The sequence below is a fragment of the Bos indicus genome, chromosome 9 (assembly GCF_029378745.1).
Source record: "Bos indicus isolate NIAB-ARS_2022 breed Sahiwal x Tharparkar chromosome 9, NIAB-ARS_B.indTharparkar_mat_pri_1.0, whole genome shotgun sequence".
Taxonomy (NCBI): Eukaryota; Metazoa; Chordata; class Mammalia; order Artiodactyla; family Bovidae; genus Bos; species Bos indicus.
This window is the reverse complement of record NC_091768.1, coordinates 34,459,001-34,475,248: the sequence shown is the minus strand read 5'-3', so window position 1 is coordinate 34,475,248 and position 16,248 is coordinate 34,459,001. Positions and strand designations below refer to the sequence as shown.

Below are 16,248 nucleotides of genomic sequence, written 5' to 3'. Positions count from 1 at the left end.
CAGTGACCTTATCTGGTTCTTGAGACCTACCTCAATGTCCTTTCAAAGACACAGCTAGGGAGGTGGGGAACAAACAATTTTCCATAGCCTTCTAAAGTCCAAAAATATGGAATTTCAGTGGTGGTTATTTATATCTTTTAAGCTCACTGGTATAATTTCAGATATTTATTACATTCATTCCTCTCAGTTTACAGATAAGTGAGTGAGAGAGACAGCGGCAGAGAGCGGCTGAGAGATGATGTGCCAGGATCAGCCACTGGTCAGGATTAACTGAAGCCACTAGAAACAGAACTGAGTCTGTATGTTTGGGTTCCTGAGACGTAGCTGAGGTCTATCACTACCGTATCATTTACACCAGCTTTAACTGATGGTGCCACACTAACGGTAACTTTTACTTATCTTTTGAGTTCTCTGCAGAGCCTAGTAGATCCTGGACTGCTATATGCTTATGGTCTGGTAAAGATTATCATTTATTTAATCCAGTACATTGTGAATTTTCAGTATGTTCTGGTGACAGAATATACTTTGTACAATTTTTAAGGGATAAAAGTGATACCAAAATTTCTAACTGAAGATAAGAAACTCTTCTCAAAGAACATTATTTATCTCTCCTTTTATTTCCTGGCCTGACCAACAGCAATGTTTCATGAATAAAGAAAGGAATTTAGTTACTACCAGCTATCTAAAAATTAAGTTAATAAAATTAAATGTTATTTTAAAATATTTCAGAGTTAGCATCCAAATAAATAGGTTGTCTCGATAATTATAAACCAGTAGTAACTTCAGGAGGCTGAAGGTATAAGCCAAGCCAAGATATGAGAAAAGTCTATAGCTATAGATATTTAGTCTATAGCTACCACTTCATAAAACTATGGGAAATTGTGGCAATTGATATTGTTTCTATAGCGAATGCAATATACAATATCTAGAAAATATTTTATATAGTGAATTTTATATCATTTCATCCATTTTCCCAACAAGAAGAGAGAAATATACCAACTGTGTAGGTGGTATACTTCTTTTTCATTACCATAAGTAAATGAAATAAACAGACTCTCTTAGACTAGACTATATAATATATAGAATTCATGCTTGCTATCTTACAAGGAGTTATTTGTATGTGAAATCTTGTGGACTTGAGATTGAAAATGTGTGATTTACAAGCAAAGAAAAAACAGCTTTAAATCTTAGTGCCCTGCATTTCAAATTTCTGGCTGATTTATAAGCCTTTTAAATCCCATGCTATTAAGAAATTCAAAATTTATATGGCTATATATATTTAACTAATATTAACTCCTCAGCCAGCCAGCCTGTGGCATTTTGCATGCTTTTCTTCATTTTTTCCGTCTGTATTTTTTCTCATCTAGCTTTTTCAGAAATGTTATTCCTATTTCTGTCACACTGTCGCCTTTTAGTCTGTCTTGCAGGAATGTAACATCAGCCGCCAAATGAACCTAGGAAAGAAAAAAAAAAAAACAGGCTTATATCATTCAGCTTTTTAAGAAAACTCAAATTTTTCTATTTTTCAGTTTGATATACCCCATAAAGAGCTCACTTTCCTTGTGGAATGATAAAAAAGGGCTTGTTCTGTGGATGAAGAGCCCTTTACTCCATTGATGGTCTGGCTGTGGTCAGCTCTGTGTGTGAGTCTTCAAAGAGAAGGGTGGTCCAGGACAGGCTCAAATCATCCTGGCTGATTCTCAGGCAAGCCCAGAATGTGGGCCCGTTTTTGCTCACAGTATAAGTCTAAACTATAGATCCATCTCAGGAAGAACACAAATTCCCAACTCAGTGATGGCCTTGACCCAACATGCCTTGCCAAACAGAACTTCCAAGGATAAATGGCTTCTTAAACGATTCTTCTCCAGCTGACTTGCTGTAAGTCATTCTCTCATTAGCTCAATAACATAATCATTTGTCCTAACAACATTTAGCAATCACTTACGGCTTTGAGAACTATGAAACAACACCAACTAAATAAATTATAAGTATAAAATTAAACATTGAGATTGTGGACTTGAATATTTGATACCCAGGCCTTCTTTTGCACAATAAAGCATTTCTCATTTCTCAGACATTGAAGTAAACCCTTAGGGCTTACTTCTCTATTCGTTAAAATATACTCAAAAAAGAGCAGCATATTGCTGACGTACCCTCAACAGAGTGCCTTTTCAGTTATTTTAAGTCACAGGAATAAATAAGATAAATAAGCAAAAATACCTAGTAAAAGCAAATAAGTGAAAAAGCCTGGGTCTATCAATTAATATTTATTGAGATCTGACTCATTCCCCTCTCTTACTAAGAATTCCTTGGTCAACCAGCTTGCCTTTGTTAGACCGTAGACTTCGGTGTGCCAAATTATTTGCTATTTGAGTGCAAAAAACATACCTTTGTGATGCCCATCACCCAGTAAAAGGATATACACTGCACTTTGAAATAAAAAGCCTCTTGATGAAAGTGAAAGAGGAAAGTGAAAAAGTTGGCTTAAAGCTCAACATTCAGAAAATGAAGATCATGGCATCCAGTCCCATCACTTCATGGGAAATAGATGGGGAACAGTGGAAACAGTGTCTGACTTTATTTTTTGGGGCTCCAAAATCACTGCAGATGGTGACTGCAGCCATGAAATTAAAAGACGCTTACTCCTTGGAAGGAAAGTTATGACCAACCTAGATATCTGCATATTGAAAAACAGAGACATTACTTTGCCAACAAAGGTCCGTCTAGTCAAGGCTATGGTTTTTCCAGTGGTCATGTATGGATGTTAGAGTTGGACTGTGAAGAAAGCTGAGCACTGAAGAATTGATGCTTTTGAACTGTGGTGTTGGAGAACACTCTTGAGAGTCCCTTGGACTGCAGGGAGATCCAACCAGTCCATTCTAAAGGAGATCAGTCCTGGGTGTTCTTTGGAAGGACTAATGCTAAAGCTGAAACTCCAATACTTTGGCCACCTCATGTGAAGAGTTGACTCACTGGAAAAGACCATGATGCTGGGAAGGATTGGGGGCAGGAGGAGAAGGGGACAACAGAGGATGAGATGGTTGGATGGCATCACTGACTCAATGGACATGAGTTTGGGTGAACTCCAGGAGTTGGTGATGGACAGGGAGGCCTGGCGTGCTGTGATTCATGGGGTCGCAAAGAGTCGGACATGACTGAGCGACTGAACTGAAACTGAACTTGAAATATGGAAGTTAAATGCACTCTCATTTTTTTCTCATAAGATCTTTCTTGTATTTGTCATAATTTAACTGAAAATCAATTAAAATAATAAGAAGACTACATTGAAATTATTTGGGTATATGGGACCACAAGAGGTCTGATACACATATGTCATTCAGCACATATAATCAATTATCCATGAAAACTGAAGAGACTTCTTTATCCTATTTTGGAGTTGATTTTTTCCTCTATCTATATGCAATTGATGCTGAATTAATTCAACTTCTTTGTCCCTTAATGAAACATTTTTTGTATGCTTTAGGACATAGTTCTCCTTTTACCTGGAATATTATTTTCCCCTTCCCCCAAGACCTTCATCTAACTGCTTTGTCATCTTTCAGATGTCAGCTCACAGTTTCCCTAGGAAGGCTTCCCTCTCCCCACCCCTGTCCCACCCCAGATCCTCCCATGACCCTGAGTCATTTGGCTCCTATACTGGACAAAAGACTCTCGAAGGGCAACAACTGTTTCTTGTTCTTCTCTGTATGCTCAACGCTGCTTCACAGAGGCTGATCCCTATCTTAGTTAAATCAATGAATGATTAGATTAGATTAGATTTAACTAAGCCTCCAGTGGCCCCCAGGGACCCCACCTCCTATCATTCAAGTAGTTCCCTCCAAAGTCCAGCAGAATTGACAGCACCTGTGGTGATTAGAGCACTACAGGGACCTATGTGACAAGGAACTTCAGGAAGTCTCTGGCCAGCTGTGAGCAAGGCACTGAGGCCAGTGAGTGAGCTTGGAGGTAGATTCCCAGCCTTAGTCAAGTCTTCAGAGACTGCAGCTCCAACCAACTGCTTGACTGCCTGTGCACTGCACCGTGAAAGGCTTTGAACCATGGCCACCTAGCAAGGCCGTCCCAGGTTTCCAGTCCTCAGAAACTGTGTGAGACTATAAATGTTTGTTGTTTTAAGCAGCTACCTTTGAGGGTAATTAGTTAGCCAGCACTAGACAATGAATGCTGTGCCATGCTTAGTCGCTCAATCGTGCCCAACTCTTTGCGATCCCATGGACTGTAGCCCGCCAGGTTTCCCTGTCCATGGGATTCTTCAGGCAAGAATACTGGAGTGGGTTGCCATGCCCTCCTCTAGGGGATCTTCCCAATCCAGGGACTGAACCCAGGTTTCCCACATTGCAGGCAGATTCTTTACCATCTGAGCCACCAGAGAACCCCAAGAATAGTACAGCGGGTAGCCTATTCCTTCTCCAAGGGATCTTCCCAATCCAGGAATTGAACCAAGGTCTCCTGCATTGCAGGTGGATTCTTTACCAGCTGACTACCAGGGAAGCCCAGATAATGACTGTACACCTGGCAAAATAAAGTATGTGTCTTACCATTTCCAGGGCCCCTCTGATAATTCCACAGAGTAAGTTGCAGTAGCACAGAGAAGACCGCCCAGTGGGGAGCTCTTCCACAAACTCCACCAGAGGATTCTTGTCTAGAATCAGGGAAAATTCATTTCTGCTTGCGTTGTTACAGGTCACACTTGGTGTAATTCCCAAGTACATCTTGAAAGCAACCTAGCAAACAGGAAAAAAACAATATTACAAAACTTGGCCTGGAATAAATAACTATTAGTGGAGAAGGAAATGGCGATCTACTCCAGTATTCCTGCCTGGGAAATGCCCTGGACAGAGGAGCCTGACAGGCTACAGCCCATGGGGTCACACAAGAGATACCACTTAATGACGAAACAATGACAGCAAAGTGGCTGAATTGCGTTGTTGTACAGGAGAAACCAACACAATATTGTAAAGCAGTTTTCCTCTGAGTAAAGAATAAATAAATAAAAATAAAGAACTGTTAGTAAGACACCCAAGTACCATTCCAGGCACAATTGTTAAGCTTCTGGAGTTCATAGTCAGAAAGCCTGAGTTCACGCTCAGCTTTGAAATGTACTGACCTTACAACTTGTACAATTCTTACACTCTCTTCATGGAATCTCCTAAAGTATTAGTTTTCTGTGGAAACAGTATGGTTTATGAAACACAAAGTTAAGGCAGTATTTTTGGAAAAAAAAATCTTTTTCAAAAAAAATATTGCTAAAAAAAAATATTCCTCAGAAGGGTAAGAAATTAAAATATTACTCAGCAGCAGCATGCTAGCGTAATATTTGTCACATGAGCCCAGCAAAGCCTTCTGAATTAGAAGGGACCCAAGACACATGTGCCACAACAGGAAGGTGACAGAGTCGGGGATGAGGGAGTCGAGGAAGATTAAACCCAAGAGTATGCTTTGGGAAGTGGAGGCAGTCATATCACCAAGAGTAACGTCTCTGAGAAGGAGCAAGGGCCAGCGGTGGCAGGCACATAAGTGGGTCATAAAGTAGCCTCTCAAGAAAGTCCGCTGTTTTAAAGAGCTTCAAGAATTTTACAAGGTAGACATAGAGGAAACCTTGGGGACTATTTCTTTTTACCTCCAGTTTCACAAACGAGTAAACTGGGATCCAGAGAAGTAAAACGACATGGCTAAGATTACACTATAACATAGTTCCTTGGCTTCTAGTCCAAGTGGCTTTCTTGTCACCAAATATACAGACCTGGAAACTGAGGTTTGTTAATGGAAATTTGTCAGCTTGATCGTTGTCTTTCAAGTGATTCCATTAATTTTCATATTAAAAGCAGTGTATTTAATACTAAAAGCAGTATAGAAGCGAAGTGAAGACAATTTCCTTAAATGACACATAATTAGAAGTACTAAAATGTTCATGATTCAGTCATTCATTCAACAGTACACGTTGAGTACTGCCTGTCTAGCCCAGTGCCTGGCACACAGGGGAATTCAACAACTATTTGAAAAACGAATTCTTGAATAGGCATTCATTCTGTGTTTGACATCATCTTTACACCCAGAATACAAAATGTATTAAGATGTAGTTCCTGTTTTAGAAGAGCTTACAGTTTAAAAGGAGCTATAGATAGTAAATAAATAACTGCAATATTACAATAAGCTCCACAAGTACAATGCTGTATATTAGGAAATAACCCTTGAAATATTTACAGAGGAAGAAGCTTCTACACTGTTTATGAATACTGAGCGAGTGTTTGCCAGGTAGACAAGGTCAGGTGTGTGTGTGTGTGTGTGTGTGTGTGTGTGTGTGTGTGCATGGGGGTGGGGGGGATATTCCAGATAGAAGGAACATGTCAAGGGCACAGAATTCCATGATGAGGTTCAGGGAAAGTTTGCATTCATCAACTTGTGGGCAACAGGGAGCCCCAAAGATGTGAGTAGGCTAGGGAGGAACTGGATTTCTATATTAGAGGGATCTCCTTCATGTCAGCATAGAGGACGAATTTAAGGTTGAGAATGGGGGTAGGCATGAAGTCAAAGGCAGAAATACTAATCAAGAGGTTACTATGATAGTCTAGGAAAGAAATGATGAGGACCCTTCTCACTTTATCTTTCACTCAAAACTCAAACTCTCCCTGAACTTTTCCATATAAATTTCAAACAGCCCAAATCCAAAAATTTGATAAAGTCACAGATCAGTTAAAGAGGATGTAAAATGAAGCTTCCAGATCTTAAGTCAAAGTAGCAAAAGTTTTAAGTAACAAGAGAAAAATACCATCATGAAAGTCTAGGCTAGGAGACTTGATTTGGCTCCCAACCAATTGGCTGAAACGCGATTTCTGCTAATGTTTATTCCTTTGGATGGAAAATTCCTAAACTATTATTATCTGTAATAGTCGGAATTTCTTTCTGATTCTCAATCCAAGCCACATGGAAATAACATAAAAGTGGGGGCTGTTCACTGTGAATTTACTCTTATTCCCAGTGTTTTGGCTCTAGTTTCATGGCCTAACATCCACCAGTAGGAGGCATTATCTGAACACTGTTGGGAAATATTCATTCCTAGGGAATGACATTGTTTCCTTATCTGGCTGAATTCAGTCTGAGAAGGAGGACTGTTGTTTCTAATGAAGAAAGAGCTCCACCCTCGGCCACTGCCACAGAGGCTCTGCCAACAAGTAAGAGCAAAGCATTTTCCCTCTGTGTATCTCCAACATGGATGCTCTTCAGGGGTTTCTAAAATTCATCCTCAACCAGAAAACTTTCATTGGCTACAGCTTCATGGCTCTGCTGACCGTGGGAGGTGAGCGTCTCTTTTCACTCGTGGCTTTCAAGTGTCCCTGCGGCACTGAGAATGTGATCTACGGGCTGGCTTTCCTGTTTGCTCCCGCCTGGGTGTTACTGATCCTGGGATTCTTTCTGAATAACAGGTCATGGAGACTCTTCACAGGCTGCTGTGTGAATCCCAGGAAAATCTTCCCCAGGGGCCACAACTGCCGCTTCTTCTCCGTCCTGGGGCAGATCATTCTGAGCTCATTGGTGGCTCCAGTGATGTGGCTGTCTGTGGCTTTGCTCAATGGGACTTTTTATGAATGTGCAATGAGCGGGACCCAAAGTCCAAGACTCCTTGATCTGATTTGCAAAGGCAAGCCTGAAGAGTGCTGGAAAGAACTTTACAAAGTATCTTGCGGAAAAACCAGCATGACCCCCACAGACAACGAAGAACTGAAATTGTCGCTGCAAGCCCAGTCTCAGGTAAGAAGGGACACAAGTGCCTTTCCCCCACACCCCCCTGCCCCCCAGCGTGAGCTTGAAGTATTCTCTCTGTACTTCGTTCAGCCAGGGTAGAGCCTGAATCCTGCCAGAACATTCTGAAACTCTGGAAATTGGAATGTGGTGCAGCGTTAAGACAGTCTCAGGAAAAGCTTTTCCGAGGTTGGATGGCTAATAAAATTGCTGATTGGATTGTCTTTTCCACTTTCGAAAAGAAAATCTCCTCTTGAGTTAGACATCTGTAAACACTTAAGTACTTTAAAACAATCTCTCTGGGTTGACTTTGTAAATGATGCATGACACTAACTCATTATAAAGTGTTAATGGCAGAGCTGTAATTAGAAATTACTGCCTTCTATTAATTATTTTCAAACTGGTTTTTCAGAGAAACACACACATACATGCATAGCATACATCCATTAAAATACAGCTAAATCAAGTGAGCTAATACTTTTCAAAGTTGCACATCATATAATTAGTGTAGAGATTCCCTTGCATGATTTCTGGCAACTGCTATCTCTATGTGTAAATATTGTTAACGTGGAAAAGAATTTCCTGTATAAAATGGGATGTTGGCAGACTTTAAATAGCCTTCAGTGAAACAGAACCATATTCTCCAGGGAGTTTTCCTCCTATGTTCTGTGTTCTATAGCTAAAAAGTTCTTCTTACGTTACTTTAGGAGCTCAAGATTTGGGGCATTGTTTTATTTAACAGAAGGAAATTGTAGCTTTACCTAACTGATACAAGGAAGTAGCTTGTCATTCTTTCAGAGACATGAGCACAAATCCAGATGTGAGCCTGGCCCTGGCCTCAGGAAAAGACTGAATTCCTACTTGTGAGGAGCAGGAATGATATTTCACAAATCAAAACAAGCAATAGGAGTAGATAAACAGGTCCACAGTCTGTCAGGAAGGCTATTTGTTTAAGAATAAATGCGCTGAAAATACTGAGACTTTACTCTTTTTTTTTTTCAATACAGACTGGTCTTTTCAACAACACATCAAATCAAAAATTGTTTCCAAACTGGTTGGCAATATATTCAGACTCTCTTTATAAACTAATAAGCCTATAAATGCTCCCCCATAAAACCCTTTGTTTAATGCATAAAGCACATTTTAGACAAAAACATACCAGGCTGCCAAACATCTTCCTTCTTTTGCTGAAGGAAGGTCTTAATTACAAATGTGATGATGCAGTGAGTGATTTATGATTTGTGTCCTGGGGTACCAGGCTCCATTCAGGTAGCAGCGGATCCAAACACCACTGGGTGAGCTTTTCCTTCTCTAAATACAGGCATAAGGAAATCATGCCTGTCCTTGCCACAGCTGAGCCTGGGCACACTGACCTGTTTGTTTTTCAGAGGAATGAGAAGGACCTGGGGCTGATTCCTTAGGGGATGATGCATAAGAGATGTGGACAAAGGGAGCTGTATCATAGCAGGTGCTGACCGCAGTGCTTCCGATAGGCAGGGGCAGCAAACAGTCTGGACCCACAGCTGGGTATGTGGGTAGGGGTGGAAAAAGTGCCACGTCCATGGGTGGGGCAGAGGAACGAAATCCAGCTGGGTGGCTTTCTGTCCTTTGGGTAGGTAGAGTAGTGGCAAGAACTCCATCTTGGAGTTGCCTAGTCTTGGGTTTGATCCTGATTCTACTGCTCACCAGCTATGTGACCCAGAGCTACTGTTTGACCCCTGAGAGCCCCAGTGTCCTCATAGTTGGGGGTAATAACACCTACCCTTGGAAGTACAGAGATGATGGACATAAATGGGCATAAAACTGCTGGCACACAGTAAGTATTTTAAACTGATGAGAAAAATGCCAAGGTTTGAGGGAGAAGACACATGCAGAATGGTGTATTATTGAGGGCTGGGGTGGGACCATCCATCATGTCTAGTTAGATCCTGGGTACCATGAATTAGTGAAGAACAAGAGGGCTCAGTGCTCAGCACTCACGTGAAAGCAAGTTGATGCTAAGGCCACGCAATGAGGGGAGGAGGGCCTGAAGCTGATCAAACAGTGAATAACTCAGCAGAATTGGTTTAGATACTGAAGTGAGATGGCCTGCAGGAGGATGGGCTGTGTGGAAAAAGATAGAGGTTAGAGAAAAGAGGAAGATCTGATGTAGCCAACCACAAGTGATTAAAGTAAATATAAGTAAAGTAAATATAAATCATGTCAGAGAGATACTCTATGTTCAGTAATGCCTTTACATAGACATGGATATGATTGAAAAATAATAGCCCATGCTAATAGCTGATACTTACTGAGTCACGTGGATTTCTACATCACCTCATTTTAATCCTCTAAATTACATTCTGAGGAGGGTAACCCCTACTTTACAGCTGAGGAATCAGAGGCACAGAGAATATCTGTAAAAAAGTGAAAGCTGGGATTTAAACCCAACCAGTGCCAACCCAGAGCAGGCACTCATGTAGGGTCTGAGATCCTGCACAGTGACCTCTGTAGTCTGAATCAGAGTTTGGCAACCATTGGTTTCCAAATAAACATTGGAGCTTATTTGTTGTTCTATTATGGTCAGCATGGGTTCATTTGCAGATTGTTATTTTTATGTTCAAATAGGCCCATCTGCTGAGAAATACTAAGGGCCATTTAACTAAAATATTAAGAGAAACTTGGAAAGAGCTTTGTTAGTTGTTCACATATGAAATTAACTCCAATTACGAAAAATATTGGGTTGGCCAAAAAATTCATTCTGTTTTTTTTTTTTACATCATATCCTTTCAATGTGTTATTTTTGAGAACTGATGTCCAAACGTTCTTTTTTTTTTTCCCCTTGGCTTTTACGCGAGCTTCCAATTCTTATAGCTTCAGTTTCCTTATTGTGTTACATTTGTCTTGCTTTACAGTGAGATGGGATAGGGTAATGAGTGAAGCTACCTCTCTCAGGAAGGGCCTGCGGTTCTCTGTAAACAATGTAACGTGGGAAAAATCAGTCACTGGTCGTGAATATCCACGTATCAATGCCTGAAGATACTCCACTAAGGAACTGGTAATATGCTCACACACAGAATTCTTTCCTTTAAAGCTAGTACTATATGAGGGCTTGGTTCTTCCAGTTCTTGGATAATCTATATTTTTGCTCATTTCCATTTGCCTGCCTTCTGGGTATTTCTTTGCATACCAGCAATAGTGGGTAGGATGGAGAACAGAGGTTAGGTAAACCTTAACTTTGTAGAAAAACAAAAAACAAAAAACAAAACTTGTTAATTAAGATGAAAGATATCAACTGAGGTCTGCTATTAAATTAGCCATATACTTCCCAATAACACTACCCCGTCTCCTTGAGAAGTGGCTTTGCTTTTGGTATGCTCAATATTTCTTTCTTTCTAAGATTCTAGGATGGTTCCTGATTTGTTCCGCATCTTTCTTTTCTCTGCTCACCACGTGTTATGCTCGCTGCCGATCTAAAGTTAGTTACCTTCAGCTGAGTTTTTGGAAGACGTATGCACAGAAGGAGAAGGAGCAGTTGGAAAACACATTCGTGGACTACGCCAAAAAGCTGAGTGACAGAAACCTGAAATGCTTCTTGGAAAACAAGAGGCCAGATGTCTTCCCCATGCCCACCTTTGCAGCCTGGGAGGCTGCTTCGGAGCTCCATTCCTTCCACCAAAATCGGCAACACTACAGCACCCTCCACAGGGTGGTAGAGGAGGGTCTAGACCTTCGTCCGGAGGATGAGGAGACCACAATGATGCTTATGGGTACCGCCCAAAACGTGCAGCTCACCCACCATCACTGACTCACGGGGTCCAGACATCTTCCTCCTGCATCAACAGCTACCAGAGTATCTCTGTGTTTTCTTCCATTTAATATTTCTTAATCAGACAATAACACAAAGGGAAGCAGCTTTTTAGACATGACAAAGGTTTCACATGCTCAAACTGATGCTGAGTGACTGGCCAAAGATGGTGACAGTGGTGCTCTTGTATTGGTTGGGGGTTGGGAGTCGGGCTCAAGGGGCTTCAGGTTCTAAGATTTGATGACTGACAGTGAGACTCATGCAAGAAGTTCTGCCACTCTGTGTAAATACAGTCACAGAATCCAGGGGGAGCAGTGGTGACTTGTGAGTGAGCCTGGTCCCCTTAACAGACTTCTGTTATTAACAGACTTCCCACTTCCACACAGTGGGATCTGAGATGTAGTTGGTAGAAATCCTTGTAGTAAATCTATCTTACTACCTTCCAAGGATGTAATGAAATGCTACCATTTAAAATTCATTTCCTTGGAATCTGAAGATATCAGTTCCAAAAAATAACATGTTGAAAGGATATGATGCCAAAAATCAGAGCTTTTCTCATGTTTCCACTATGCATTGAAAATAGACCCCTGGAGTCAGAGCTGTATTATGACTCTTGTGGGCTCTAGGCACTTTTGCCTTCATGGGCTTATTTCTACATTAAAAAATACACATGTACACATACATACAAGCACACACACACTTATTCTTATGACTATTTATATAAAGGCATATATTAATGTTGTATAGGGCTTCCCAGATGGCTCAGTGGCAAAGAATCTGTCTGCAATGCGGGAGGCCCAGGTTCAATCCCTAGGTCAGGAATATCCCCTGGAGAAGGAAATGGCAACCCACTCCAGGATTCTTGCTTGGGAGATCCCATGGACAGAGGAGCCTGGCAGGCTACAGTCCATAGGGTCACAAAAGAGTTGGACACGACTAAACAGCAACAACAGTATTAATATTATACCTTAGAACTTTTTTTCAACCTTGAAGTTCATTTATTACCTTGTGACTTTATAAGAAACTAAAAACACTTTAGTGGGCTCCTACAGAATGCAAATTTTGTATTCTATTATATAATATATCCACATTAGTTTAAATATATAGATACATTAGTTCCCTCTAAATCTATGAATGGAATCAATATTTAAGGAAGAGGTACCATGCTTTATGCTGTGGCTCACAGCTTATACCATGGAGGGTCCTTGCCTCCTCATTGGAGAATTCTGGGGCTGAATTCCTTATTATCATGTGGCATTATCCCAAACTGGGGAAAGGATCCTATAGGTATAAGACCTGACACATATCTTTGAGAACTTGGAGGTGTAGAGTCAGGTTGTGTGTGTGTGTGTGTGTGTGGGTGGGAGAGTGGGAGGCGGGGGCTGTGGGGTTGCAATATTGTTTGGGTTTTAAACATGGTGTGTGACAAATGTGTAACAATTGGTTCCTGGAAAAAAAAAGTGGTTATTTGAAGTGTTTGCCCATTTCTATATTGTAATTTCAAGTTACCCAGGTGATGTCACTGAAATCAGAGTTAGGAAGAGACAATATGAGCCAGAACTTTCTAAGAAGATTTTGTGGTGCATTTACTTTCCTTCTAGCCAAACTGTCTCTGGTACCACTTTGGTGGATCTGAGTTTCACTGCAATAAAACCTAACCATGGTAGATTAAACATGGCTTAATGGCACCAATTGAGAGAGAGAGTCTTTTCCTCTTTTCCTTGAGTCTGACCTTAACGAACCAACAATATGTAGCAGAGGTGAAGCCAGGTTGCAGAACTATTCCAGCTTATGCCTTGGTCTCTGGCAGTGATTACTCTGGTAAAAACCAGCCACCATGTAAGAAATGCAATTACCTTAATGAAGAGTCCCAAGCCCTGAAGAAGGCTAAAGTAGCCAAGTGGAGAGAGACCGAGACAAAGAGAGATCATAGCTGGCCAGCTCCAGCTGTTTGAGTCCGTCTAGGTTAGTTACCAGGCATATGAGTAAAGAAGTCATTTGGACATTCCAGCTTCAGCAGACAAGACATGGAGAAGAACCAGAGGATCCAGCAAACATCCAGGAAAAAGATCCTAGATCTATGGTCTGAGTGAAGTCATACCAGCCATGCAGACTTCTCAGCCACACCATCTGCTGCAAATATTATAAAAGGGTCCCCACTGTGTCCTGTCCAAATCCCCTGAGCTTAAATAAATGTTGGTTGTTTGAAGCCAATCAAATTATGGGCATTATGAAGATATCCTGAACACTAATATGTGAAAATCAGAATTTGTTAAATGAGAGATTAGAGGCACATTGAATTTATATATAGATTATGCAAATATCTCCTTATGCATAGATTTTTATAATAACATTTATCTCTTGATTTCAGTAAGTAGTGAATGAGCTGTGGAATGATTTGATAGATGCTGAATAGTTACTTCTCCAAACTGGCTCCACCAAAGCCTGAGATTCATTTTTAATGATTTTTTGTTAAATTTGGTTTGAGAGGAACACACTGCTATGAGTTAATTTGGTTTAAAATAAACATATTACTGAGAAAGTGACATATTTTTAGCATTAATACCCAGAAAAAGATGACAGTGGAAGGCACAGGACAGGCCGGCCTTGAGTAAGTTAGAAACAGATTGGTCTTCTAGCTTTGTTCCTCAAAGTGTTACATTCAAACCAAAGCATCAGCATCATGAGGGAGCCTGTTAGAAATGCAGAATCAGACTCCATCCCAGACCTGTTGAATCAAGCTTTCCATTAAACGAGATCTTGAGTGATTCTATGCAACTTAAACTTTAGAAGTGCTGGTTCTCAAACTTTAATGTGTGCCAAAAATCATCTGGATGGCTTGTTAAAATGTAGATTGCTGAGCCCAAGTGTCTGATTTGACAGGTTGGGGGTAAGAATTTGCGTTTCTAACAACTCCTCAGGTGATGCTGCTGCTGCTGGTCTAGGGGCCACATCTTGAGAACAACAGCTGTAAAGCACAAAGCAGTCTACACTGGGGAAGGCAAGACAGAAGTAACTCAGAATCCTGGGCCTCACCCCAGATCTACAGAATGAGACTTTGTGCTATTATCAACCTGTCTGAGAACATGGGGTGACTTTCCATGTGTTTTCTATTTATTCAAGGCTACCTTTCATCACTTAGGGATAGTTTTAAAGTTTTCCTCACCTAAGTTTTGCAAATATTGTACCTCTTCATTCTTCTTTGCCACTAGTCTAATGTTTTCTTTTTTCCATGGTATTTTCTAAGTGCTAGTTATTTGAGTACATGAAAAAGCTATTACTTAATGAATATATAAAGAAAGATAAGCGCAGAAGAATTGATTCTTTTGAACTGTGGTGTTGGAGAAGACTCTTGAGAGTCCCTTGGACAGCAAGGAGATTCAACCAGTCCATCCTAGAGGAAATCAGTCCTGAATATTCATTGGAAGGGCTGATGCTGAAGCTGAAACTCCAAGACTTTGGCCATATGATGCAAACAACTGACTCATTTGAAAAGACCCCGATGCTGGGAATGATTGAAGGCAGGAGGAGAAGGGGACAACACGGGATGAGTTGGTTAGAAGGCAACCAACATGCTATTCAGTTCAGTTAAGTTCAGTTCAGTCACTCAGTTGTGTCCGACTTTGCGACCCCATGAATCGCAGCATGCCAGGCCTCCCTGTCCAACACCAACTCCTGGAGTTCACTCAGACTCATGTCCATTGAGTTAGTGATGCCATCCAGCCATCTCATCCTCTGTCGTCCCCTTCTCCTCCTGCCCCCAATCCCTCCCAGCATCAGAGTCTTTTCCAAGGAGTCAACTCTTAGCATGAGGTGGCCAAAGTACTGGAGTTTCAGCTTCAGCATCATTCCCTCCAAAGAAATCCCAGGGCTGATCTCCTTCAGAATGGACTGGTTGCATCTCCTTGCAGCCCAAGGGGCTCTCAGGAGTCTTCTCCAACACCACAGTTCAAAAGCATCGATTCTTTGGTGCTCAGCTTTCTTCACAGTCCAACTCTCACATCCATACATGACCACTGGAAAAACCATAGTCTTGACTAGACGGACCTTTGTTGGCAACGTAATGTCTCTGCTTTTGAATATGCTATCTAGGTTGGTCATAACTTTCCTTCCAAGGAGTAAGCGTCTTTTAATTTCATGGCTGCAGTCACCATCTGCGGTGATTTTGGAGCCCCCAAAAATAAAGTCTGACACTGTTTCTCCATCTATTTCCCACGAAGTGGTGGGACCAGATTAGGAGGCACATAATATGTGGTAATTCAAGGAATTGTTCATTTTTATGTGCATGATAATAGCATGTTGGTTTGTTCTCCTTTGTTCACTCATGCAACCAGAATAAAGTCAGTAGTTGACTTTTTGACATTTGCAGCCCCTTACCTATGACCTAAAGAGCAAGGAGCATTGGATCTGTACATGCTCCTTTTATGTGGCAGCTGCAAGGATGACTATTCTCATTGGTGTGGTTTCAGCCTTGATTGTTATCATGTATTCAACCAATCTCTTCCTTCCCCAAAGTTCCCAGGGGAGCCTAGATTGCCCTCGGGAGCTGACACAAGGAAGGATCTGGCTCCAGTTTTAATTGTTTAATGCAGTGGCTTCTGACTAAAACTTAATGAAGCCCTAAATGAGTACTGGGACATAATGAGGTTTTAGGAGAGGTAAGGAGTCAAGCTGAGCTACTGAGGCTGAACTTGAACATGGAG

The 16,248-nt window shown here is 41.2% G+C and overlaps 2 protein-coding genes across 3 annotated transcripts in view; one reads left to right on the top strand and one right to left on the bottom strand.

The window, feature by feature from the left end:
* Positions 1–531: 531 nt before the first annotated feature.
* The window catches only part of TRAPPC3L (trafficking protein particle complex subunit 3L), a 39,698-nt gene continuing 23,981 nt past the window's right edge, over positions 532–16,248 (bottom strand). Inside the window, exons 4-5 of the mRNA XM_019967168.2 lie at positions 4,557–4,742; positions 532–1,454 (exon numbers count right to left, since the gene is read on the bottom strand). Coding sequence (XP_019822727.1) covers positions 1,335–1,454; positions 4,557–4,742 — 306 coding nt within the window. The 3' untranslated portion in view covers positions 532–1,334. The remainder of the gene's footprint in view (positions 1,455–4,556; positions 4,743–16,248) is intronic.
* CALHM5 (calcium homeostasis modulator family member 5) lies at positions 7,118–14,091 on the top strand. 2 transcript variants are annotated; one of them, XM_070795932.1, is made up of 3 exons: positions 7,125–7,315; positions 7,443–7,767; positions 11,138–14,091. In XM_070795932.1, exons 1-3 carry the CDS (start codon positions 7,140–7,142, stop codon positions 11,543–11,545), a joined length of 909 nt encoding a protein of 302 aa, XP_070652033.1. In that variant the 5' UTR covers positions 7,125–7,139; the 3' UTR covers positions 11,546–14,091. The 2 variants fall into 2 exon arrangements, with proteins under 2 accessions (XP_019822726.2, XP_070652033.1); XM_019967167.2 differs by having other exon boundaries at positions 7,118–7,767.

What these genes read in the sequence shown, in the direction of transcription:
- CALHM5 (XM_019967167.2), top strand. Translation starts at nt 7,228, where the DNA reads ATGGATGCTCTTCAGGGGTTTCTAAAATTCATCCTCAACCAGAAAACT. An exon ending in CGCTGCAAGCCCAGTCTCAG is followed by an intron (nt 7,768 to 11,137) that starts GTAAGAAGGGAC and finishes TTTCTTTCTAAG; the next exon opens with ATTCTAGGATGGTTCCTGAT.